The following is a 25,567-nucleotide window of genomic DNA, read 5'->3' as shown; positions in this document are numbered from 1 at the left end:
TTCTTTCGGACCATTTGAAAGTAATAGTTTTCAGTGTAGAAAGATAGGGTTAACGCTAGAGTGAAAGTTGTTTCAGATTGGGTTGTTTTTCATATTTTTCAAACATATTTTTCATTTTCAGTTTCAAACATTGGGTTGTTTCAGAGCCGGGAAAGCTTGCGTCTCGCTTGATGGATAATTTTCTTTGCCACCCATTGTTTTCATGGAAAGATGTGCAGGTGTTTTTATCTATTTATTTAACATTTTGTTTTGTGTTGGCTTCAAATATAGTTTTACCATTGCTCTTCATCTGCTCTGTCCTTCAACATCTGGGTGTCCGTGCATTATCTTTCTGTGATCTAGGCTGTAACTTACTACCTGGTGAAGTGGAGCTCCTTGCCTTATGAAGACAGCACATGGGAGCTGAAGGAGGATGTGGACCCCTTAAAAATCCAGGAGTTTCAACAGCTGCAGACGAAGCCTCCTTGCACAGAGCACGTGGTATGTGCCTTCTGCTTGTTAAGATTTTGGGCCAAAATGTGAGACTTTCTCACGTCTGTGCTTGCCAAAGACCAACGTCTGGTTTATTTTTATGTTAAATGTCAAGTTTATGTTTTATGTCAAGGCATTGTGTTTCGGTTTTTAGTAACATGTGAAGTGTAGAGAATGCAATTTGTTCCAACACCTTGGGGCTTGTACAGGTACTAAACATTTTTAGCTGAAGAACTGGTAGAAACTGCTTTCATGAATATAATGGTACAGAAGTGTCAGTCAAGGGGGTGAAGTGAATATTTTGTGATATTGAATGGCCAATGTGACCTTTTTCTATTTATATAATTTTTATATGTTTTGTTCCTTACAGGAACGTCCGCCTCCAAAGGCTTGGAAAAAATGCTTGGAATCTCGGGAATACAAGAATAGTAATATGCTCAGGGATTACCAACTGGAGGGATTAAACTGGCTTCTCTTCAACTGGTACCAGAGGTGAGAAATCTTGATTTTTCTAACTTTTTTCCTTATGTTTGAAAAGCCTGGCATGGGCTGTGACACAACAACAACAGGCATTTTAAGGCCATTTTCCCTGCTAGAGCGGGGGTTACAAAACGATAAATGCCGTATTCATTTAATGAGCCCTCGATCAGTAAACATGTAATTCCCCAGGTTGTAGAGTGGCGTATTTGTCAGCAAACAAGTCGATACTTCTTTTTCCGGATGTCTGGGCCCTGACTTGTACTCAGAATTGATATATATATGTATGTATGTATGTATATATATATATATATATATATATATATATATATGTATGTATGTATGTATGTATGTATGTATGTATGTATGTATGTATGTATGTATGTATGTATGTATGTATGTATGGTTACAGATCTCCCAAAGCCCGTCGACGTTACAAATGGGTGGGGGTTAGGGTTAGCCCCTTTTCCCCCTCGGGTCTTCGTGTCCAGGAGGCCGAGTCGCCACTTCCGCAGTGAGCGTGGAAAAGGGTATCGGGTCGATGCCGCACGTACCTTTGACCCACGCTGCCACGAAAACGGGGACCGGACTTCGCACAAGCCACGCTAATCGAATACGCCCGAGCGGTGTGCGTATCACGTGACTCGTGCCGTTACTTTTATTGAACCCGATTCGAGCGGTTCTGTTCGTGCGATGCTAGGCCAATTGTGAAATGACGGGAACGATCAAATAAGAGGAAGAACACAGTTTATTATTAATGTACAGGCGAAGAGACAGAGCAGGCACTTAAGCAGTCTTAACATATTCCCAGACAAAGGGCCCACTCACTCTCGCGGGGAAAAAGAAGGAAGGAAGTTCGCGCGCCAAACGCGCCTTGCCGTCGGTCGCTCCGGGACAGCTCGCCCGGCGTGGCCCTCTGGTGGTCACGGCACGTATGCAGGAAGCCCAGGTAGGAGGGTCGTCCGCGTAGGTGGCTCCGGGATGGATCGTCTCCACACACCGCACGATTAATACAGCCGCAGAGCACAGGGCACGGGGAATTCGTGTAGCGCGATGCTATAACAAGCAATTCAATTCAAGCACTCCGACTCGTTCAGGGGCTGGGCGACTCTGACGCGTTCTGTGGATTCTGACTCGAGCTCTGACTTGTCTCTGACTCGCGCTGATTCTCGACTGAGGTGGGGGGCCCGGGGCAGGGTTTTATGGCCCCGCCCCAGAGTCTTACCGAATGTTCCAAGCCCCTCCTCTCGCCACCGTTGTGAGCCACTCCCCTCGAGCACCGATTGGCTGCTCGCGGCTTACCGGCCACTCCCCCTGCAGCTCCTCCCTTCGGCCTTGCCAGACTTGTTCCAGGCCTAGCACATGGCATTTCAGCCCAATTGAGGCCTACTCACTGGCCTGCTCAATACAAAACTAACACAGGAAAGGAGACTACGCTTACATTTACTAAGAAATAACTGCACCACAGCGAGGCTATGGGTTGTGGTGCAACTACCTACGAGGGGGGGGGGGGGGGTCATCCTTTATTCACAAAACCGCAACACTACACCCCTCTCTCACCAGACTCGCCCCGAGTCGACCCCACCAATGGAACGACCGGTAGAGCCTGGCATGCAAATTTAACATTACTTTTAAATGTGACACATAGGTGTGATTCCCCCTAGCATTTACTCTGACCCATGTGTGTGACAATTTTTTAACACTAGATATGTCCCCCCTATTGCGTTGAGCAGCTATCTAACAGATTCACACCCACAACTACCCGAGTATTTCCGGAATTTCAAACTACACACATAGCCGGTGGGCACATTCTTATATTTACAATGCACAGAACTTAAACTTTATTTACAATTCTATGACCCAGGACCTGTACTTTAGGAAGAGAAGATGGGAGGGGAGAAAAACAACACACTCATAAATGGCACTTGCTGCTTGCATCTTGCATCTTGCTTCTTGCTTCTTCCGTGTGCGGCTAACCAAACCGGCTGGCCCTGACCGGCATACAGGCCATTTGAAGCATCAGGGCCATCTAAACTTGCACATCTTCATCCCGAGCACACAATAGTAAACAATTCTTTTATTTGGCCAGCAGGGCCACTCCCACGTGGTCCAACTGCGTGCATCAGTGCCACTCAAACAAGTGGTCCGAAGGTGCAAGATGATTTTGCAGCAAGATGCTGCACAGCAGAGGTGCAAGGCCACAAGGCTTGTGGTCCATAAGTGTGATAAGGTGCAGCAAGGTGGTTTGTGGCAGCAAAAATGCTGCACAGGTCGGCTGCACCGGTGTAGCATGGACATGGCAGCAAGGTGGTTTTGGCAGCAAAGTGCTGCACAGTTCGGCTGCCCAGGTGTAACGGTGCAGAATGGATGCTGCACAGGTCGGCCTCCCAAATGGTCCTGGGGCGGGGAGGGAAGACAAGGCACAACAAGCAAGCGGAAAGGCACATGATAGCACGCAAAAAACAAGGTGACTAGGCACCACCATGCCTGGTGCGGTGCGAGGGACGCGGTAGAGCGAGCAGAGCAAACTCGTCCCTAACCGTCCATACCCCCCACCGTTGGCTACACTACCCTAGCCCCCCTTGTGTTCACAATCCGTCTCTACGTTTTCTCTCCCATATCCCCCTCTAACTCCAAATTAGTCTCCAAATCCCTCCCAGGAAGGAAGGGATGGAACAAACACAATGTCCCACTTACGTCGTGATGCGTCTCACTACTCAATCGGCTTACAGAGCCTCGGCGTGGAGCTCGTCCTCCTAGGTGAATGGCTGTGGATGGTGCAAAGGGATTTCTCATATCCTAACTACACTAATGACATTACTCATCGAAACTACCCGGGGTTGTACCCTGCCAATCGGCCTCTTTAAACTATGTGGTTCTAAGAACCCGAATTCCCATTGCTCACACTGTGGTGCCCTCCGAATTTGGGTCTCACTCCCACAAATTTTCACACTGTGCCCTCGCACAATTTTGGGGCTGGGTCGTGTGGCCCTACCAGCAGGTCTACCTACCTGCGCACCTCCGCCACTGAAGCCGCCTCCCGAGCTTGCCTGCTCCTCGCGACTACACTAACTGGGGAAGGCCCTCCCTGGCACTTACCCCCTCTATGCCCACCTCGGCATCGGGCAACCCGGGTCCTCTCCTGGGATCCTCGGGCCCCACTCACAACTAACCTAACCGGCTCCCAGAGCCTACCTGCGGCCTCACCTGGCCGACAAACTACCAGTGACGGAGTGCCTCAATAACCACACGCACTAAGTAAGCCACACACCCAGTCATTCCACAGACTACTGCACCCCACAAAGCACTGCTTGCTACTACCCACACCACAGGTGTCAATATCCATACAATTTACCTATGCCCTCTACCTGGCTTTACACTATCCACCCCGGGCTTTCGTGAATGGGTTCCACTTCCCCCCATTCACTCCTTCGCACCATGCATTCCACACCTTTTACTCCACACCATTACTTTCACACCATTTGTCTGTCGGTGTAGTATACTGCTTTATTCTACCAGGTGAGCATCCATGGGTATTGCCCCTATTTTTGACATTATGTCTCACAATGGATATTGTTGTGAGAATCAATCAAATCCACAACTTTGTCCCATAGATAGGTTTAATAACAATCAGATCTCTGGCATCATCCTGTAGAAGACAATCATGCAATATATATCAGGATCTTGGCATCATATAGGAAGGATCGATTATATTAGTCAATGCAAGCAAGCCTGGAATATCAGCGGGTACGTACCATCCGAGTCTACATGTCATAGAATAATATCACAGGAGTGGCCCGAAGTCGCGGACGTCCGAGGTCTTATAGACGCCTCACAGTGGTTTAAGTGAGCATCACACCTGGGTTCAACTTTGATACATTTTCACTACATTCTCCCCGCCGTTAGAACTACACTGCCGCTAGGCAGGACTCAAGCGTGCGTCAGCATTAATTGATTAGTGATGTCGATCCATGTCAGTCGGTCCATCCGTAGCGGTCAGGGCGGCGAATTGCCCTGCCTGCTCGGGTCCGGAAACTACCGGGTACGACATCCCCAAGCCCGGAGTCCCCTGCATCGGAGTAGCCGCTGGAGGCAGGCGTCGGAGGGGGCACCTCAGTGCCTTCAGGCAGGGGTGTATCTGGCGACGGGAGGGACGGCAGATGCTCCATAGGCGGAGCTTCGGGAGAGTCCATCGACTCGTAAATCGGTTCGTCGATATCCCTATAAGGGTCGATGACCCCACAAGGGGCGAGATGGCGTACGGAGACAGTGGACTCACGTCCATCTGCCGTCATCACGCGAGCATACTCGGGATTAGCCTGGAGTACCTGCACCTTATCCACTAAGGGATCGTACTTGCTTGTGCGAACCGCACGTTTGAGATAGGCCGGCCCCGGCTCAGCGAGCCAACTAGGTAAAGGTCGGATACTACCCGAGCTTCTAGGGTGGTGGAACAGCCTTTCGTGGGGAGTCTGGTTGGTGGCCGTACATAGTAGAGCCCTGATCGAGTTCAGCGCCGCAGGTAGTGACCAAGCCCATTTATCCAGGCCCCGGCCGAGGGTCCTGAGGCTTAGCATGACGGCCCTCCATATGATCCCATTGAAGCGTTCGACCTGCCCATTCGCCTGTGGTCTGTACGGAGTGGTATAACTCGAAGCGACATTATGTTGGAGCAAGAAGCTCCTCACTTCCTGGGACAGGAACACCGCACCCCGATCTGTATGCACGTAGGCCGGATACCCAAACATAGAAAACAAATTCTGCAGGCATTGTATGACTGTGGCAGCCGTCATATCTGCGCACGTGAAAGCAAAAGGGAATCACGAGTACTCATCAACGATAGTGAGCAGATAACGAGAGTTACTCGACACCGGCAGCGGTCCTTTGAAATCCATCGCCAATCTCTCCCACGGTCTAGTAGCCCTAACCAGCGTCCCCATGGGAGGGTTGTAAAAACGCGGTTTGAGTTCCGCACATACAGCGCAGTCGTGGCAGACCCGGCGGATGTCCTCAACTGAGTACGGCAGATTAACACGACGCACAAAATGAGCGAAACGTGTCACCCCAGGATGACACATAGTGTCGTGCAAAGCGCGCAGACCCTCCAAAGTTATAAGACCCGCACACGTAGCCGGCCTCGATAGGGCGTCGGTGACCAGGTTATCCTTCCCCGGGCGATATTTGATGGTGTAGCAGAAGTCGGCGAGTTCGATACGCCAGCGAGTGATTTTCTCATTCTTAATGCGTTGAGCATGTAAGGTGTCGTACATAAACGCCACGCTCTGTTGGTCCGTGATAATTTGGAAGCATCGCCCGAGCAAGTACGGGCGCCATCGCCGAATCGACTCGACGATCGCGTACACTTCCTTTTCGACAGACGAATGCCTCCGCTCAGCGGAGGTGAGAGTCCGCGAAAAGAAAGCCACTGGGCGCTCCCCTGGGAGAGAGTCGCCGCTATCGCATGATCCGAGGCATCACTTTCTAAGACGAAAGATTTGCTCTCGTCGATCGTCGTCACAGCAGCGCCAGCGATGTCGGACCTAAGGCCCCGAAAGGCAGCCAAGGCGGCTGGGCTCATGGGGAACGCGTCACAAGCCACAAGTGGGCGGAGTTTCGTGGAGAAAGTTTGCACCGACTTAGAATAATGGGCGAACAGCCCGAGAGCACGCTTCAGCGAAGCTCGATCGCAGGGCGGGGCCATATCGAGCAAAGGTCGCAGACGCTCCTTATCAGGAGCAACAGAGCCGTGGGTCACGGTGTACCCCAGAAGATCTATCGTGCGCATGGAGTAACGACACTTAGCCGCATTCATGGTTAGGCGATACCTCTGCGCGACCTCGAGGAAGCGCTTCAGATTCGCATCATGATGCCCCTGGTCATGCCCGCAAACCGTAAGATTGTCCAGATACACAAAGACATCGGTCAAGTTCTCCTTCGCGATGAGATCGTCCATAGCCCTCTGAAAACAGGAATCCCCGTTCGTCACCCCAAAAGGTAGTCGGGTGAACTGGTATAACTTTTGACCCGATTCAAAGGCGGTATAGATGCGGTCGGCCCCGGAGATGGGGATCTGATGATACGCACTACGTAGATCGAGAGTGCTATAGACTGAGTACTGGGCAACCTGTCGAACCAGGGCGTCCATTCCCGGAAGGGGGTAGGCATCCAGCTGTGTAAATCGATTAATCGTCTGCGAATAGTCGATTACCATACGTTTTCGATGCGCTTCACTTCGCACCACTAAGACCTGTGCCCGCCACGACGACCGGCTAGGTTCTATGATACCTTCCTTTAAGAGCTGGGCTGTTTCTTCCGCAATGAATTGCGCGTCAGCTCGGGAGTAGCGCCGTGATTTTACCGCTACCGGTGTGCAGTCCGTGGTCATATTGGGGAACAGCGACAGAGGCTCAATTTCCATCCCTGTGAGTGCACAAACAGCAAGCGTGTCAGTACCACCAAATTCCATTTCCAAACGTCCATGTCGCTTAAGAAAATAATGTCCTAACAAGATATCAGCACATAATGCAGGTAAGACCATGAGATGTACATCTGGAAACATTCGTCCCTTTATCACAAGCTTCATTCGACATTCCCCTTTTGTGTTGAGCCTAAGCCCTTGGGAGGCCATAAAGATCCGACGGCATGTCCCGAGGATCGGCCATCCATGTTTTTGCACCAGTCGATGATCGATATAACTATCTGTGGACCCTGTATCGATTAGAGCCCGTGCAAAAATTCCCTCGATCATAAGTGGGATGATGGCATGAGCCAGGCCAGGTGGTCCGGCAGATGCCGAGCCATCAGAGCGAGACGATCGCGCCTCGCGTGTAGATCCAACGCCAGCTACAGTTCTCCGTTTGTTCGAGCAGCCTCCGGAGGGCGCTCGTGTCAAGCGCATCGTTTGAAAGCCATCTGCAGTCTTCCGTGCCAAAACGGGAGCTTGTAGTTCGAACGAGCAGCCTTCGGATAGCGCTAGAGTCACGCGGTGAGTCTCAAAGCCATCATGAGACGTTCGGATACCAGCCAAGGACAGTCGCTCCGCGTTCGGTCGTATTTCCGTCATTTGTTTTGGTGGCCCGTTGAATCTCACCAAGGTCGAGCGCGCAGCCAGGGGCCCACGAGGAGGTGTGCCGCTCATCAAAGGCGGGTGAGGTGCCCCGCTCCGTGCTCGGCCTCTTGGCCCGGCGATAAGCACATTCATTGTCGCGCGAGTTCGTTTTCCCCGCGCAGCTTTTCGGCAAACTTTTGCAAAATGCCCTTTTGTTGAACACAGATGACATATCGCTTCCCAAGCCGGGCAAGCTGACCTGGGATGTTGTCGATTCCCGCAGAAGTAGCACGTAGCGTTTCGTCCGGGCTTTGGACCCGCAGCTGCGGCTGCCGCCAAGCCGGAATCAGGGTTCTCCTCGGGAGAGGCCAGGGGTTCCGGCAGTGATGCCGTGTCCTTGGCGGTAGCTCTCTCCGGTCGGGCTTGACGAGAAATCCCCGCAGTGACGCGCGTCTGATCGTAGGAGTCAGATTGTTCACGAGCTGAAGTGTAGACGTGAGCCAGCCGTAAAGCCTCCGTGAACGTCATCCTCAACTTCCAGAAGCCTTTGTCTAACGGTTGAAGAGCTGATTCCTGAGACAAAAGAATCGCGTACAAGGTCGTCCTGTACTTGCTCGTGTGTCCGTACCTCCTGGGCACTATCAGCGAGCAGACGTCGCAACTCTAGTGCGTAGTGGTCTAGCGTCTCTGTGGGCTGTTGAGTCCGCTTTGCGAGCAGATGCCGGGAATAGACCACGCTTCGCTTCTTAATGTAAATCGGTTTTAGCTCCGCCACCGCTGCATTGAATGTCGTACACTGTTCGATTCCCCTGTAGACGGTATGGTGTACTTTAGTCTGCAGTACCTGTAATTTTGTTTCATCCGTGACATTGGCGTCCTGGGCTCTGAACTGATTGTCCAGGGACTTTAGCCAATGCGTCAGCTCCGAGCCCGCATCCACTGCTTGTGGGTCGGCGGAGAATTGCGGCACCTGGATCATCCTGTGTCCCGCCATGTTCGCCTCTTGTCCTTGAGTGGACGGTGAAACTGATTGTTATTAAGTGTTGTGAGAATCAATCAAATCCACAACTTTGTCCCATAGATAGGTTTAATAACAATCAGATCTCTGGCATCATCCTGTAGAATACAATCATGCAATATATATCAGGATCTTGGCATCATATAGAACCACCGTTTAGAGGCCATTTTTTCCCCGCAAAGCGGGGGTTGGCCTTTTCGGGGACCGTGGTAGTTGTTGTTTTTTGGTCCCCTTTTTGAAGCAATGTTTTACGGCCGGATGCCCTTCCTGACGCCAACCCTTTTTGCCGCCTTCAACGACAAACAGGGAATTACCAGTGAGCTGGTACTCAATTAGCCGACCTCGGAAGGATGACAGGCTGAGTCAACCCCCCTGGCATTAATTTGGCGATCGACCGAGATTCGAACCCAGGATCCTAGGATCCTAAGCCGGCACCCTAGCCGCTAGCCCAACACCAGGGATTATATAGGATCATATAGGAAGGATCGTTTATATTAGTCAATGCAAGCAAGCCTGGAATATCAGCGGGTATGTACCATCCGAGTCTACATGTCATAGAATAATGTCGCAGGAGTGGCCCGAAGTCGCGGACGTCCGAGGTCTTATAGACGCCTCACAGTGGTTTAAGTGAGCATCACACCTGGGTTCAACTTTGATACATTTTCACTTCAGATATGAACCCAACTTTTGTATACGTCCTGATATTGGCAAAATGTGTGGATCTGTTTTCGTCCATTCTCGCCCAAATCAGCTAATGCCAAAAGCAGAGGGAAACCTGAACCCTGGTTCATGTACTTGTTATGTCGTTTTGTTTCCTGCAAATGACCTTTAGCTTGTTTGCCTGCCTCTTCTCACAATACCTTGCAAGTCGATCAGAAAGTCGTTCTTCAGCTCGGATTTGATCACTTACTCCAATTCTCAAGTTTTCACTGCCTCTCAGTACACTGACAGATTGATTTAAAAAAATTATTATAACCTTAAAGCCAAAAACAAATTTGATCCTGTTTTTATTTCTGACCGAATCACACCTTGTAGCTCTGCACAAATGCTCTGATTGAATACTGTTAGTTCCTCACTTCAGGATGAAGACCTTTGGTGATGGAGCATTCTTCAAATGGGCTCCACATCTGTGGAACTCGCTGTCTCTTAGAACTTGCACAACTTCGACTATCACCATTTATTAAGTTATCTTAAAATCTACTTTTTTACAGTTGCTTTTTTATTTTATTATTCTCGTGGATCTTTTTAACACACATTGCCTTATCTTTTTAATCATGGAGGTATGATGGCCATTCATAGCAGTTTCTTTGTTGTTTTATCCCAGCATGGTATGGAGGTGTAGTGAGAGTATCTGATCAGTGCCGATGATAGCCTGGTAGACAGAAATGTGTGTTTACCTGTGGCACCCCTCCCCAGACCAGCTGGCCCATGCAGGTTGAGTCCAACAAAATGTTATCCTGTCTATGAGGCTGTGGTGTGTCATTCCCCATGGTGGGCCGTCATCAGCATCTTTCTCGTAAATTATTTGCATAGTTTGAGGTTTATCCTTCTTTTTATCTCTTGGGTAATAATGCCCCATCACTGAGGTCATTTGTGCAATACATTTGGATTGGGTGTTGGGCTTGGTGAGTTGGTGAACCGGTTTCAAATGAGAGTATTTTAGTGTCGGACTGTTTATATGATATTTTGGGCATTTGCTTTTGAATATTTCTCATCATATCAATTAACCAGACTCAGTGGCATCGTTTTAGAGTGTCCTCTCTGAGTTTGGGAGGTCTCCATTTTATTATGATCCCGGCTGAGTCATACCAAAGACTTGAAATGGTACATGCTGCTTCCTCGCTTTGATGCTCAACGTTTAAAGGGAATCGAGCATGGACAAACCCCGTGGGCAAGTATCCATGGGTTCAAGGAAATTCCTTCTTAGATACCTGCTGAGTGGTGAGTAAGCGACATTGTGAAGATGGCATCATCAGTACCCAGAATGCCACCGGAAGTTGCATCACCTTCCCAAACTCAGTGGCTGTTTGGCTGAAGTTGTGTGTGTGTGTGTGTGTTTGTGTGTTTGCGTGTGCGCGTCATCTCTTCCACGGGCCTTCGAGTTTCGACCATAGATAATGTTGGTATACCTTGTTATTCTCTTTCATTGTGAAGTGTAATTTCTGACATGCGTGAACATATCTGAAAGTCAAAACCTTTTAAAATGATTGATTATTGTTTGGGAGGAGTGAGTCAATAGTTTGTGCTTTGGCTGTATTTTAAAATGAATTGTTGATTTACGACCCAAACGTTTTTGAAAAGGTGGTTGAAAGAAAACTACTTCTTCTTTTTTAACAGCCTCAATTATTCCCACCTTGTGGGGTTGGCTGGGGTAAGCTTTTGGCACAAGTTATTTTATGAACCATATAGTCAGGTTCACTGTTTTTTCGTTCAAAATCATGGTAGATTAGCAAACCTATACATTTTTGGAAACGTTATTACATGGAAAATCTGAAAATCAATGTTTACATTTGCCAATTCCGATTGTTTACATTTGCCAATGTTTACATTTGCCAATTCCGATTCGATTCGATTCGATCGACCATTCGACCAATTCGATTTGCCAATCAATTTGACCGACCTTTGCTTGTGTGGAACGGACTGTGAAAACGATGCGGACTATATTGTCGGATACGACACACAGGACAGTGATGACGAACTCTAAATGGCATATTCTGTAATCGTGTATGTTTGATGCCATTGACTGCCTGTGTATATTTTGTCATTGACTGCCTGTGTAGATGTTAAGTTATACTGACTGCATGTGTATATATGATTTTGCTGACTGCCTGTGTATGTTTGGTGATGTGAATTATTGTGACACATTTTGATGTTATTAACTGCCTGTACAAAATGATAACATGTATTTGATTATGCAACTTATCGCGAATATAAAGACAGTATTTTGCAATTCAAAACCTTTGATTCGTGTCTTACCATTCCCCATAGCACTAATTTGATACTTTCATTGGATTCCTTGTCCCTGAAAATATAGGTTTAGTATATTTTTAAAAGTTTTTCGGGTAATTAGAGGCAGAAATAGAACAAAATATGTATTTTACAGTGGCCATTTTGAAAATCCAAAATGGCCGCCATACAGGTATCTCTCCAAATGTAAACATTGATTTTTAGTTTCCTTATGCTATAACCTTTCCAAAAATGTATAGGTTTGCTAATCTACCATGATTTTGAACGAAATATAATTTATTGACATAGTGAACCTGACTAATACCTGGCACTCGATTGTCGTTATTGGAGGAATTTGGAATTTGGCGATAGCTTGGCTACTTTTCGCAAAGGGCACCATGGAATATTAACGTCCACCAACTAATGCCTTTAGATGGGACACCCAGTTTAGCATCAATCACAGGGACGGCAAACGCATACACTGGTATGGCAGTTTATAGCTGAGTCGTGATTTGAAATTAGGCTCGATGGCTTGGAGGTGAGTGTGAGTACCTGTCAGATATCCTGCCAGCCCCGTTCAAAGAAGACTAAAAGTTGTAAATATAGATCACATCCAGTTTGTTTTTCTGCCAGGAACATCAGCAACAGAAGATATTTACCTCTGCCATCGAAGGTAGATGGAGGTTATGTTTTTCACCTTTGTTACTTGGCAATTTTTTTTTGCAAGTATGTTGATCACTCCGGTTTGTGTGTGTGTGCGTGTGTGTGTGTGTGTGTGTGTGTGTGTGCGTGTGTGTGTGTGTGTGTGTGTGTGTGTGTGTGTGTGTGTCCCCGCTCATTTATACTTGCTTACAGGTCACAATTTGGAGTCGATCTTCACCAAATGGTAGAGTTCGTGGTCCGATAAAATCCTATATATTTTTGAGGTCAAAAGGTCAACATAGGCCAAAGGTCAACCGCTTTTTTTCAAAATTTCTAAAATCCTCAATTTTAATCCGATTGACTTGAAATTTGAATAGGATTTACATATCAGCAAACAGAATTCAACCACCAACTATGTTTGAGATCAGCTTCGGCCAAAAGTTCAACATAGGCCAAAGGTCAATCACTTTTGTTGAATTTCTAAAATCCTCAATTTTCATCCGATTGACTTGAAATTTGAAGAGGATTTACATATCAGCTAACTGAATTCAACCACCAACTATTTTTGAGATCAGCATAGGCCAAAGGTCAACAACAATTTCAAATTTCTAAAATACTCAATTTTCATCCGATTGACTTGGAATTTGAATGTGATTTTCATATCGGCTAACTGAATTCAACCACCAACTATTTTTGAGATTAGCATAGGCCAAAAAGGTCAACATAGGCCAAAAGTCAACAACAATTTCAAATTTCTAAAATCCTTAATTTTCATCCGATTCACTTGAAATTTGAATGGTTACATATCAGCTATCTCAATTCAACCACAAAGGATTTTTGAGATCAGCATAGGCCAGAATGTCAACCTAGGCAAAAGGTCAACCACTTTTTTCAAATATCTAAAAGCCCCAATTTTCATCCGATTGACTTGAAATTTGAATTGGATTTTCATATCGGCTAACTGAATTCAACCACCAATTATTTGTGAAGTCAAATGGATGCTCTACTGAGTGCCATTCTGCTTTGTTCTCTTTTGCCAAGTGTTGCTCTATGAGTGATTTTTCATCTGTCTGTTTGTCTGTGAACAAATTATCTCAAAAAGGTGTGTACGAATTCGGATGAAATTTGGTGGAGAGTGAGCGTATGTGACAAGGATGAAATGATTAGATTTTGGTGAAGATCCGGATCCGGCTGGTAGAATTTCTAAGTGATTCTTCACCATTGGCAGATAGGGCCAAACCGACATTTAGCAGGATATCTCAAAACGTGATAGAAGGATTTTGACGAAACATGGTTGAGAGGTTGGGTGTTTGAAAAGGAAGAATTGATTCAATTTTGGTGACCATCCGGATCCAGATCCGGATGAGATAATTTTTTTGTGATTCTTCACCATTGAGTGATCGGGATAAAAGCGACATATAGCAGGATATCTCACAAAGTTATGGACGGATTTGGACAAAACTTGATTGGCAGATTGGGTATGTGAGAAGACCGAATGGATTCAATTTTGGTGAAAATCTGATCATGGATTCGGATACGATGATAATTTAATATTTTTAGTTATTCTTCACCATTGGGAGATCGGGCGAAAAGCGATTATATAGTGTTAAGTGCTCCTCCCCGACCCCCTGGTCACGGTGTACCTCCGAGCCCCGAGAGGAGTCACGGCAGAAAAATGTGTTATTCTGTATGTCAAAGATCAAGGGAGAAGCCACCCCAATTGTTACTCACAAACAAATATTGTATTACGATCACACAAGAAAAACAGTACAACAATAATAGTATTCAAAAGTACAATCAATATGCCCTATGATGGTACCATCAGTTTTGTAATATTTAACTCACTGTGCTCCAAGTGAGTGAAACACGAACATTCCCCAATGTTTCTTATTCCCGGCTTCGAGACGAAATTGATTCGTTCCAGTGATCGCCAGAACGAGGTCCAATCGAGACCAGAATCCCGTGCGGATGGCAAATACAGTCACACAGCCGAAGCTGCACAAAGGTGCCCTCAAGGCGCCTGGGAAATCCAAAGGCGCCCTACAGGCGACTGAGAGATCACACCCTCGGGTATGGACGAATTAACCTTCAAAAAGCCACGTCACACACACGCCCCACATCGACGTCTGAATGCGGTGGAGATGGTCGAAAAGAGACGAAACCGCGAGCGGAGCACAAGTCCTGCGCGAGTCAAAATGGCCGACGACCCTGTCTTGTGGTGCACGGCACGGCGATGATTCTCTCCTGAATCGATCGCAAAACCTGACACGCAGGTTGACCGGTCACAGCGATGACAACTCTGTCGTAGGAATCCCTTTCCCGGAAACCCGAAAGTTCGATAATGACTCTGGCTCACCAACGTTCGCTCCAGACCAAGCAGCCGCAATGCTTCTTATCCGACCTCTCTCGCTCCGCCCTCTTCTTCCTCTTCGTCCGGTACCCGATCCGTTTTCCTGTTTCTTTTAACATTAACTTTTTTACCTTTTGAAAACAGTTCCTGGACAATAAACCTTTTGAAAACAATAATAGTACATGGAATCAGAAATATTTACAGTGGATGCAAACCACCACAACGGAAGTGACGAATCCGTAACATCCGTAACATCCATAACATCCGTAATCCGTGACATGGATTCGGATACGATGATAATTTAATTTTTAAAGTTATTCTTCACAATTGGGAGATCGGGCGAAAAGCGATTATATAGCATGACATTAAAAAAAGTTCTGAGTCGAGACAAACTTGGTGGATGAGTTGGTTAGGTGACCAGAACAAGCCAATTAGATCTTTGTTCAGGCCCAAATCCAGATCCGACCTACCAGTGGGATACAAAACATAAACTGTTCAGCCTGGCGGAGGTATGCACTCTACCGAGTGCTGTTCTAGTTACCTCCACCACCAAAGGTGGATGGAGGTTATGCTTTCTGTACATTTGTTTGTCCGTTTGTTTGTGCGTTTGTTTGTTTGTGAACAAGATATCTCAATAAGTTGTGGACGGATTCGGACGAAATTTGGCAGAGAGGTAGTGTATGTGACAAGGACGAAATGTTTAGATTTTGGTGAAGATCCGCATTCGGATCCGGCTAGTTGAATTTTTAAAAGTGATTCTTCACTTTTTGGAGATAAGGCCAAAAACGATACGGAGCAAGATATCTCAAAAGGTTATCGACGGATTTGGACGAAACCTTGTGGACTGGTTGTGTGTGTGTGACAAGGAAGAATTTATTCGATTTTAGTGAAGATCTGTATGTATTCGGATATGGTAATTATTTAATTTTTGAAGTGATTCTTCACCATTGAGAGATCGGGCCAAAAAACGATATATAGTGGGATATCTCAAAAGGTTATGGACGGATTTGGACTAAACTTGGTGGACAGGCTGTGTGTGTGTGACAAGGAAGAATCGATTCAATTTTGGTGAAGATTCAGATACGAATCTGGGTCGTCGAATTTTAAAGTGATTCTTCACCATTGAGTGATATGGCCAACCAGGAGGAGGTATGCCCTCTACTGAGTGCCGTTCTTGTTTTATTTTGAGGCAATGCAAAGATAAGTTTTTGGCAAAGAAAAGGAAACTATCATGTCTTAGTTCTGAGTTGGGGAAAACATTTGATGGATTACCAAGAGCAGTTACTGATTAGTCTCTCAGAAGGCAACTCGTACCTAAATAAATGGTAAAAAAGGTATGGTATGGGTAAAAAGGTATGGGAATGTAAAATAAACGGAATGTGGTGAATGTAAAATAAACCCCCAATAATTATGTAAAGACCAACTTTGGATGCTGTGAGATGTTTGAAGTCAAGAAAGCATTGCATCATGGATCAGTTTCAAGTCCTCTACTTTGTAATAGTGATTGAAGAATAGCCGAAGAGTGAAAGGTTTTGAATCCCATGTGAGTTATTGCATGCTGATAACAATATTGAATGCAGAAAGTGAAAAAGAAGGAAAACAGATGTTTTTAAAATGGGAAAGTGCAATAGTTAAGAAAGGCTTCCATGTCAACATTAATATTATGAAGGTTATCATGAGTGGTGAAGAAAAAGAAAGGAAAGGAAGTGGACAATGCCCTTGTTCAATATACAGAAATTGAGTTGGACGAAACTCATTACAATCGATGTAGGTATTTTTATTGATGGTGTCACAAGAGGTGCAGTGGGTATCACTGGAAATTTTGGAACAAAATGTAGGATTTTCACATGCAAAAGATGTGAGAATCATTCATTTCAGGAAAAAGACGAAAAAAGGAAATGCTTCTGAGCTCAAAATTCAATTTAGAAAAGGTCAAAAGTTTTACCTTGGAGATGTGCTGGAGACATCAGGGGCAGAATTAGCCTTTCAATGCAGAATTAAATCAGTTTTTTGTTTAATATGTGGAGGGAACGAGGTGTTGTTGAGGACAGAAACATTCCATTCTGTGTAAATATATTAGTTTATAAAGCCTGTATTGATATGGAAGCGAAACGTGGGCATTAGTTATTGAAGATGTAAAAATAATGGAAAGAACATCGATGAGAATGATAAGATTGATGAATGGATTGTATCTGAAAGAAAGATTCTGAGCTCAGAAATCAGGAGATTAAAAATCAATACGAGTGAAGAAGGCATTGCAGAGAGAAGACTCAGTTGGTATGGTCATTTGCAATGAAGATCAAAAGATGATGCTGTTTTGAAAGTAATAAAACTCATCATGGAAAGAAGAATGTCTGGAGGATGTCCTAAAAATATATAGATCTAAAGATGTATCAAGATAGATCTGGAATTTTGGGGTTTGCACAAAATTGATGCAATAGATAGATCCGATCCGTATGGAAGAATGCCATCATTTGACCATCCTCCTGAAACGGGGGGAAATGGTCATAAAAAGGTTGTTGCTATCATCACCATCATCTTAAATGAAGAATCATTTTAAAATATTTTTTAGATGTGTATACCTAGTATCCAGATCTTCATCAAAATCAAATTAATTCGTCCTTGTCACACACTCAACCGATTCACCTACTTTCGTCCAAATATACCCATAACTTCTTGAGATATCCCGCTCACAGACAGACATACAGGGGTGAAAACATAGCCTCCATCCAACTTTAGTGGCCTAAGTAATAATGAGCCCTCATATATCCTGAACTTTTTGTGTTGACCGGAACTTTCAGTGGAGTCCTTTGTCATCTCATTAGCATAAGGGCCTCGGCCGACGTTCTACAACATGGTCAAGGATGGTTGTGGACACCTATTTTATCTGGTTTATTTATTTATGCTTGAATATATTGCTCCGAGTCTGTTTTAAAGAAAAAAATCTTGCACAATGATATTTGTTGTTGGCATTGTCTTGTGTGGTGAAATATGCAAATAGCCCTCCACTCGCTTTCTGAAGTTTGCTTTCTGAAGATTTGTTAATACTCACCTGACCATTACTTTTTGCTTTTATTTAATTCTTAAATTTATACCTTTGTCCTGTAATTTAATTTCATTTTTTACCTCAGCCACCAAAGGTGGATGGAGGTTATGTTTTCACCCCTGTCTGTTTGTTTGTCTGTCTGTCCGATTGTGAACAAGATATCTCAAAAGGTTGTGGATGGATTCTGACGAAATTTGGCAGAGATTTAGCGAATGTGACACGGACGAAATGATTCGATTTTGGTGAAGATCCGGATTCGAATCTGGCTACAATAATTTTTTAAGTGATTCTTCACCATTGGGGGATAGGGCCAAAAACTATACATAGCAGGATATCTCAAAAGGTTGTGGACGAATTTGGACGAAACTTCGTGGACGATTCGATGCGATTTTGGTGAAGACCTCAATATGGATTTGAATATGGGAGTTATTTAATTTCTTAAGTGATTCTTCACCATTGGGAGAAACGGCCAAAAACGATATATAGCGGGATATCTCAAAAAGTTATGGATGGATTTGGACGAAACATGTTGGACAGGTTGTGTGTGTGACAAGGAAGAATTGATTCAATTTTGGTGAAGAATTTTTCGACATGAAATAAATTCTGTATTGTGTTTTTCTGGTCCAGTCTGAAATACAAAACGTAAACTGTTCACCAGGTGGAGGTATGCTCTCTACTGAGTGCTATTCTAGTTGGAGTCTTCAATTGAGACAGTTGGTTTTCGAACCGTTTTGGTTTAGCTCTTCAATGTTCTGCTTTTCGTGTTTGTAAAAAGGCAAAATTATCTTTGTTACAACTGCCTTCAAAGGATGATGCTACATACACGCCCTATTCACTTGTCTCTAACCATCCCTTCTTCGTTTCTCGGCCCTTTAAAGTTTTCTCAATTGGCACCTCACCACGTGCACATGCGATCGTTATATTGTATTTGAAATGATTAAAAAAAATACATAATTGGTGTACAAAAAAGTTGCCTGATCATGAGATGATCCAGCAGAAGTAAATTATAAAAACCTGCCGCGGTGCATGCTGAATGGGTGAGAAGCTTCATTGTCCTGAGCACTTCTCCTGCGGTGGTTATATTTGAGTATAAACTGAATGCAACGTTTATCAATTGTCGCATTTTGTATCAAACCGACCTCGGCTTCATACATCACTCGTGACTGGTCACTCTTGCCTCTTCATGCCTGCAGGCAGAACTGCATTCTCGCAGATGAAATGGGCCTTGGAAAGACCATCCAGTCAATAACATTCCTCCAAGAAGTAATGATGACGGGTGTGCGAATCCCTTTTCTCATCATTGCGCCACTTTCAACCATAGCAAACTGGGAACGCGAGTTCCGCACGTGGACCGACATGAATGCCATCGTCTACCACGGCAGCCTGGCCAGCCGGCACATGATCCAGCAGTTTGAGATGTACTATCGTGATGAGCAGGTGTCTTATTTCGTTTGTAACCTCACGGCAGATTAATATTGATGGCTGGCACGTACTAGCTGTGAAGCATGAAATCAAAGTTGGTGGTATCATGGCCCAACAGAGTTGCGCAATCAGACATGAAACTAGGAACAGCATCTGTGAAATTGATGGACATAACATTGATACTTGTGTGAAGGCTTTGAATATTTTATAGCATGTCGTCCCAAATTGCATCCGGTTGCCCTGCCTTTGAGATTATCTTGGTCAATGCTTGCACATTTTGTTTTGTAAGAAATCAAAACTTAGAGCTCTATCCTGACATTCTCCATTTGTCTTGTTTTTCTTCTCCCTGTCGAATTTGCCTTTCTAGGGCCAGCTTCTGTTTGATAGCTACAAGGTACATGCGGTCATCACTACCTTTGAGATGATCTTAGCCGACTGTCCTGAGCTTCGTGAAATTGAGTGGCGCTGTGTTGTTATTGATGAGGCCCATCGACTCAAGAACCGCAACTGTAAACTTCTAGAAGGCCTGAAGCAGCTGAAGCTGGTGAGTCATGAGGTTACTCTCAGGTTCTCTCCCTCTTGCCCATTTGAAACCATTTGTTGCAATAAAAGAACCAAAGCTTCTTCAGAAATTATCAGGTGCTATTTCTGCTTTTTTATTTATCTATTACCCTCACCAGAGGAGAGGGTATTGCATTTGGGTCCGTTTGTTTGTTTGTTTGTACGCACAAAACGTGAGTATGTGTATTAATTATATTTGACACTTAAGAACCCGAAGGCCCCTTACATCCCAAAAGACATTTTTGATCCTTTGCAACCCTGAGACATATTAAGACCCTTAAAGACCCCACCCGAAGACGCAAAAAAAACCATGAGGACCCAAAGGACCGAAAATACCCAGCGGACCCAAAAGACACAAAAGCCCCGAGGACCCAAAGGACAAAACCACACAGTCCTGTTGAGGGTCTACAATCTCTGATTGCTCTTTCTTGTTTTCGTTGTGCTCAACACCGAAGGGGTACTGATGTCATTGTCAAATTTTATTTTTGACTTGCTGACATTGTGTTTGACCTGAGAGAAACTAACATAGGCAGGTGGTCTTTTTCTCAGAGCTTGGTATTTGGCAGAATCAGGATTTTTCGGCTCAAAAGGTTTGTCATAGTGTCGTCCTTCCAATTGAATGACAGAAATTGTATACCCTGACTTTGGAAAATTGAAATGTGAAAAGAGCAAAAAACGAGATTCCCAAAAAGAACGGACTGGTGTTTGTGTTTAAACAACCAAATTATTATCTCACCGTTAAATGGTTTTGTCCTATGGGCAGGAGCACAAGGTGTTATTGACGGGCACACCACTGCAGAACACTGTCGAGGAACTCTTCAGCCTGCTCAATTTCCTGGAGCCGGCGCGCTTTCCTTCCGAGTCTACCTTCCTTCAAGAGTTTGGTGACCTCAAGACCGAGGAGCAGGTGTGTGTTGTGAGGTTCTCCATTTTTATAAGACCATACTTCTTCTGTTCCACCTTATTTTGTGTGTGTGTGTGTGTGTGTGCGTGTGCGTGTACGGTGCCCACCGTGCCCACGGTGCCCAGCTGATGATCCATGCAGTCGGGAAACGAGTCAATTCCTTACAGGTTAAGGTTCTTGCTTTAGGTAAGGGAACTATGTTTTGAGGTTTACAATTCAAATATAGTTGAATGTGGGATGTTGTGAAATTAACATCATTTACAGTAATCCTTGAAATTATTTAAGTTTAGGAACAACCAACACTGTACAATTAATTAAATGCATTTTTTAATAAGAATTGAAAAAGAGAAATAAGAATTGAAAATCATGTGAGAAACGGAAAAAAAAAGGTGTGTGTGTGTGTGTGTGTGTGTGTGTGTGTGTGTGTGTGTGTGTGTGTGTGTGTGTGTGTGTGTGTGTGTGTGTGTGTGTGTTAGTGTGTGTGTGTGTGTGTGTGTTAGTGTGTGTGTGTGTGTTAGTGTGTGTTTGTGTTGTGAGGAACAGAAATGAAAAAATGAGATATATATATAAAAATAAATATATACACATACACACACACACACACAGTGCATATCAAAAAAAAAGGTAATCCGAATTCAAGGGGTTAATATGCAAAGGTTATTTATTTTGACAATTTACATGTGGTTTACTAATTAAGAGGAGATCCTCAGCTTTCCATTGATACCTTCCATGCATGATCGCTATCACACATGACCGAGTACATGTTCATTGAAAATGACTAGTTCAAATCGCATTTTTACAAGTTTGGCTAATCGATGCAAGTCAGGATAATTGGTGCAAAATGAACGTCAGATATGAATTTTTCTTCGGAATGATTGGCCTTTATGCACCCACACCTTCATTCAACATGTCCACCTCCCCTTTCAACACAAAGCTCACAGCGGCGGAGCATGCCCTGAACTGCTCGTCTCACCATAGCCGGGTCATTGCGCAAAGCATCCACTTCATGTCGAATACGGCCCTGCAATTCGTCAAGATCACGGGGAGGAGTTACGAACACCTTGTTCTTTAAATGTCCCCAAAGGAAATAATTACATGGTGTGAGGTCAGGTGATCTTGGCGGCCATTCCACTGCATGGTTGAGGGCGATGACTCGGTCTCCAAAGAGTTCCCTCAGTCGATCTCGGACAGCGATAAGACGATGTACTGGGGCGCCGTCTTGGGCCCACCAGAGCTATCTGAAGACACCACGAACCTGTCACTCAAAGTTCTCCTCCAGCTGCGGTAAAACCTAATCATTGATCATCTGCAGATACCTGTTACCATTGACATTCCTTTGAAAGAAAAATGGTCCGATCACCTGACCAAGAGACCGAAGAGCGCTTACCTTCACGGATCCCACCAGCAGTGGGAAACGTTCCCATCACTTTATTAACCAAAATGCCTGTAACAAAGAAAATGCATGATAAACTAAATTACTAATTGGAGTGCTCCCACACAGACCCGAATACAGACAAAGGGTAAAATAACTGGAAAATAAATAGGTGTGATTTGTTGCACTTATCGCCAAACGGCTGGTGTATCTCGTCAGGAATCGTCAAAGATCGTCTGAGGCCTTGGCGGGAAACGCACGTTCGTTGGTGTGAACTAGGCCTCACTTGCAGCCCGCTCGCTCCTGGCTCTGTGCGCGAAGCGAACGGCATTGGCGTGCAGCTCGCTCTTCCAGCCGCACTTGTCCTCATGGTCTCTGCATGGGAAACCACAGTTCTCGGTCGCAGCTCTTCCTCCTAATGACCACGATCAAGATGTCCTCCTTACAACCGTTCGCGATGAAACCTCCTTGCACAAGAGCAATAGCGACCGTTCGCTATGGGATCCAGAACGAGAAGAACTAAAAGGATGTCGATGCAGAGAGATAAAATGTCGATGCTGAGAGAGAGCTTCTCGGCGACCGCCCACCACCAGATCCCAAAACGAGAAGAACCAAAAGGACATTGATGCTGATAGAGATAAAACACCGATGCTCAAAAAAACAAAATGTCCGCCGCTCCAATTGCTTTGTACGCGCGGCTATGACCTCATCCCTGCCTGCCTCACCAATCCCATAGTCCCATCTTACAAGTCTTTGTGCTAATCAAATCCCGGTCCAATCACTGCCCTTCGAGGCGTGGCTCATGGCCCTGCCTGTCCTGTGTGCTCACCAAGTCGGTGTTATCCACGGTAATGTGTCATGCCTGTTTTCCGGTTGGTTTTTTTATTTAGTGTGTTTAATGGGCGATTTCTGGCTAGATGCGTGTAATGCAGTGTCATCAGGAACACAGGAAAAGATTACAGAGGCAATTATATACAGGGGAGTAATTACCCATAATCCCTCGCTAGTTAACATACCCCACCCCTCTCATGGGGACGAAGATACACTTCCACGACACACGGTCTACCAGATCCCTACTTTGAATACTTCAAGGTTTCTTCCTCTTCACGACAGTCCTAGCACACTACCTATGCACTCGACCTGGCTCTAAGGCTGCGTTCCGCAACCTTTTTAGCCCAGGACCCAATAAAAAACCCAGGCATCCAGTCGCGACCCATCGAATTCTGCGATTCTCATGTTGGCACACATGGCCACTGTCTCCAGTTTGTTTCGATACTTGGACTTCAGATATGTCACTGTTGAGAAACCTGCCTCTCACATCCACGTCGTCGTGAATGGCATCAGGAACTTTACCGTGAGATGTGCAATCTCTGGGTACTCATGAGACACAGTCAGCCAAAACTTTACTAAAGAGTCCTTCCTGAACAGTGTCTCAAGTGTACCGTCGGACACGATGTCGATCAAGTCCTCTTTCAATCTGTTGGACAAGTTGCAGCACTGCTGAACGTTGACTGAATAAGGGTCTTGGATCCACTTCTTCTCCACGCGTGGATCAACAGGAAAGTATTTGTCAAATCGTTTGTGCAGGTTCACCAGATGTTCGACGATGACATCCTTAATGTCCGCATGTTCCTCAACACTCTTGCTGAGCAGATCATCCAAGTTTTCGAACATGTCAAATTCATCATTGGTCTGTACTCTTCTCTTCCATAGATCCAGCTTTGACTTGACCGCCGCTATCTTGTCATACATTACGAACATGGATTTTGCCTGCTTGTTCGTTTTGCCCTGGAACGATATGTTCAGATTGTTCAACAAATTGAAGATGTCGGCCATGTATGCCAATGTTGCGATGAATTTGTTGTTTTTGTAGTAGACTGCCAGGTCGGACCTAGCCACCTCCAAGAATGCGAGGACCTGGTCGCGAAGTTCATACAATCTTGCCAAAGCATCTCCTCTGGAGAGCCAGCGAACAGCTGCAAAATACAGCACCGTGGTGTGTTCTGCATCTTGCTCCTTACACAGCTCTGCAAACAACCTCGAATTTAGGACGCTCTTCCTGAGATGGTTGATTGTTTTCACTGCAATGTCCATTACTTCGGCAAGTCCAGGTGACATCTCTTTCGCCGCTAATGCCTCACGGTGGAGGCAGCAGTGGGTCCAGCTTGCCTCTGGTGCCACATCTTGGATGAGCTTAATGACACCGCTGCGCCGACCTGTCATCGATGCCGCACCATCGGTACAAATGCCAACACAGTCTTCCCACCTGAGGCTATGCAATGCAATGCGGTGTTTGTTGACGACTGCGAATATTTCTGCGGCCGTGGTCTTGGTCTGTAGCTCGTCACATGCCAGAAGATCCTCCATAAAATCATCGCCATGCTGATAACAAACAAAGATGAGGATCAACGCCTTCTGTGCGATGTCCATTGACTCGTCCAACTGGATGACAAACTTGTTGGCCTCTAGGTTTGCGTACAGCTGGTGCTCAATGTCTTCGCCCATGTCTATTATTTGTCGGCGAATCGTGTCGGAAGAAAGCGGAATGGTGCTTATCTTGGAAGCCGCCGTCTCTCCAAGCACTTCTCTGCACATCGCCTTGGCGCATGGCAGGATGAGTTGCTCTGCAATACAAGATAAATAAAATAACACGTGAACATTTCTTTCACTTTATGATTAATCTTGATTTTGTTCTAAGGCGCCGGGGGCGGACCTGGGGGTCGTTTGGGATTTTCCGGGGGTCATGAAGGGGTCATAAATAACATATCAATTTGTTGAGCCCATTTTTAGGAACCGAACAAAGGTACATACCACACACAGTATTTTGTTCGCGTATGCGCGTACGTCACGACCCCCAGGTTAAGAACCGTTGTTCCAAGGCATTATAAAAATTCAATATGTACGATGTGATTGCCGTACGTACTTTTTAAAAAAGAGGCAAAGTTTAAGAATGGCTGTATTGCAACAAACAATAAAACTTACAAAGTTGTGATATACCAACGTGTACATGGCACAAGTAATAGTGAGCAAGAACCCGACACATCAATATTCTAAAGACGAAATGAAAAGCTAAATTTAACGATACTTACAGCGCCATGTATGACTTTATGAACCTACAAACCGCCAATGCAGTGAAATACTTTCATGTAAAAAAACAAAAAACTTACACGCAATAGTGTGCGGTTTCTTTTCTTTGGCTATCTTCTCCGCCCCCAGGTAGCTGGCTTTGGTCAGTCCCTTCGATGGAAAAACAGCCGAACTCATTACTGACTTGCTGTTGTTCATCTCCCGTTCTGCGTTCTTTCCGGAG

General features: G+C 45.3%; 1 protein-coding gene across 9 annotated transcripts in view; it reads left to right on the top strand.

Moving 5' to 3' along the window:
• Window positions 1-25,567, top strand: part of LOC137434125 (chromodomain-helicase-DNA-binding protein 9) — a 353,801-nt gene that overhangs the window by 182,762 nt on the left and 145,472 nt on the right. For all 9 annotated transcript variants that reach the window (XM_068126815.2, XM_078785749.1, XM_068126819.2 and 6 more), the window contains 5 exons: window positions 343-480; window positions 842-963; window positions 19,192-19,435; window positions 19,788-19,964; window positions 20,745-20,888. In XM_068126815.2, the coding sequence (XP_067982916.2) occupies window positions 343-480; window positions 842-963; window positions 19,192-19,435; window positions 19,788-19,964; window positions 20,745-20,888 (825 nt within the window). The remainder of the gene's footprint in view (window positions 1-342; window positions 481-841; window positions 964-19,191; window positions 19,436-19,787; window positions 19,965-20,744; window positions 20,889-25,567) is intronic.

This window comes from Myxine glutinosa, chromosome 10, assembly GCF_964187855.1.
Source record: "Myxine glutinosa chromosome 10, kmMyxGlut1.1, whole genome shotgun sequence".
In the NCBI taxonomy this organism is placed as follows: domain Eukaryota; kingdom Metazoa; phylum Chordata; class Myxini; order Myxiniformes; family Myxinidae; genus Myxine; species Myxine glutinosa.
The sequence above is the reverse complement of the archived record's forward strand: the minus strand, read 5'-3'. Positions and strand labels throughout refer to the sequence as shown.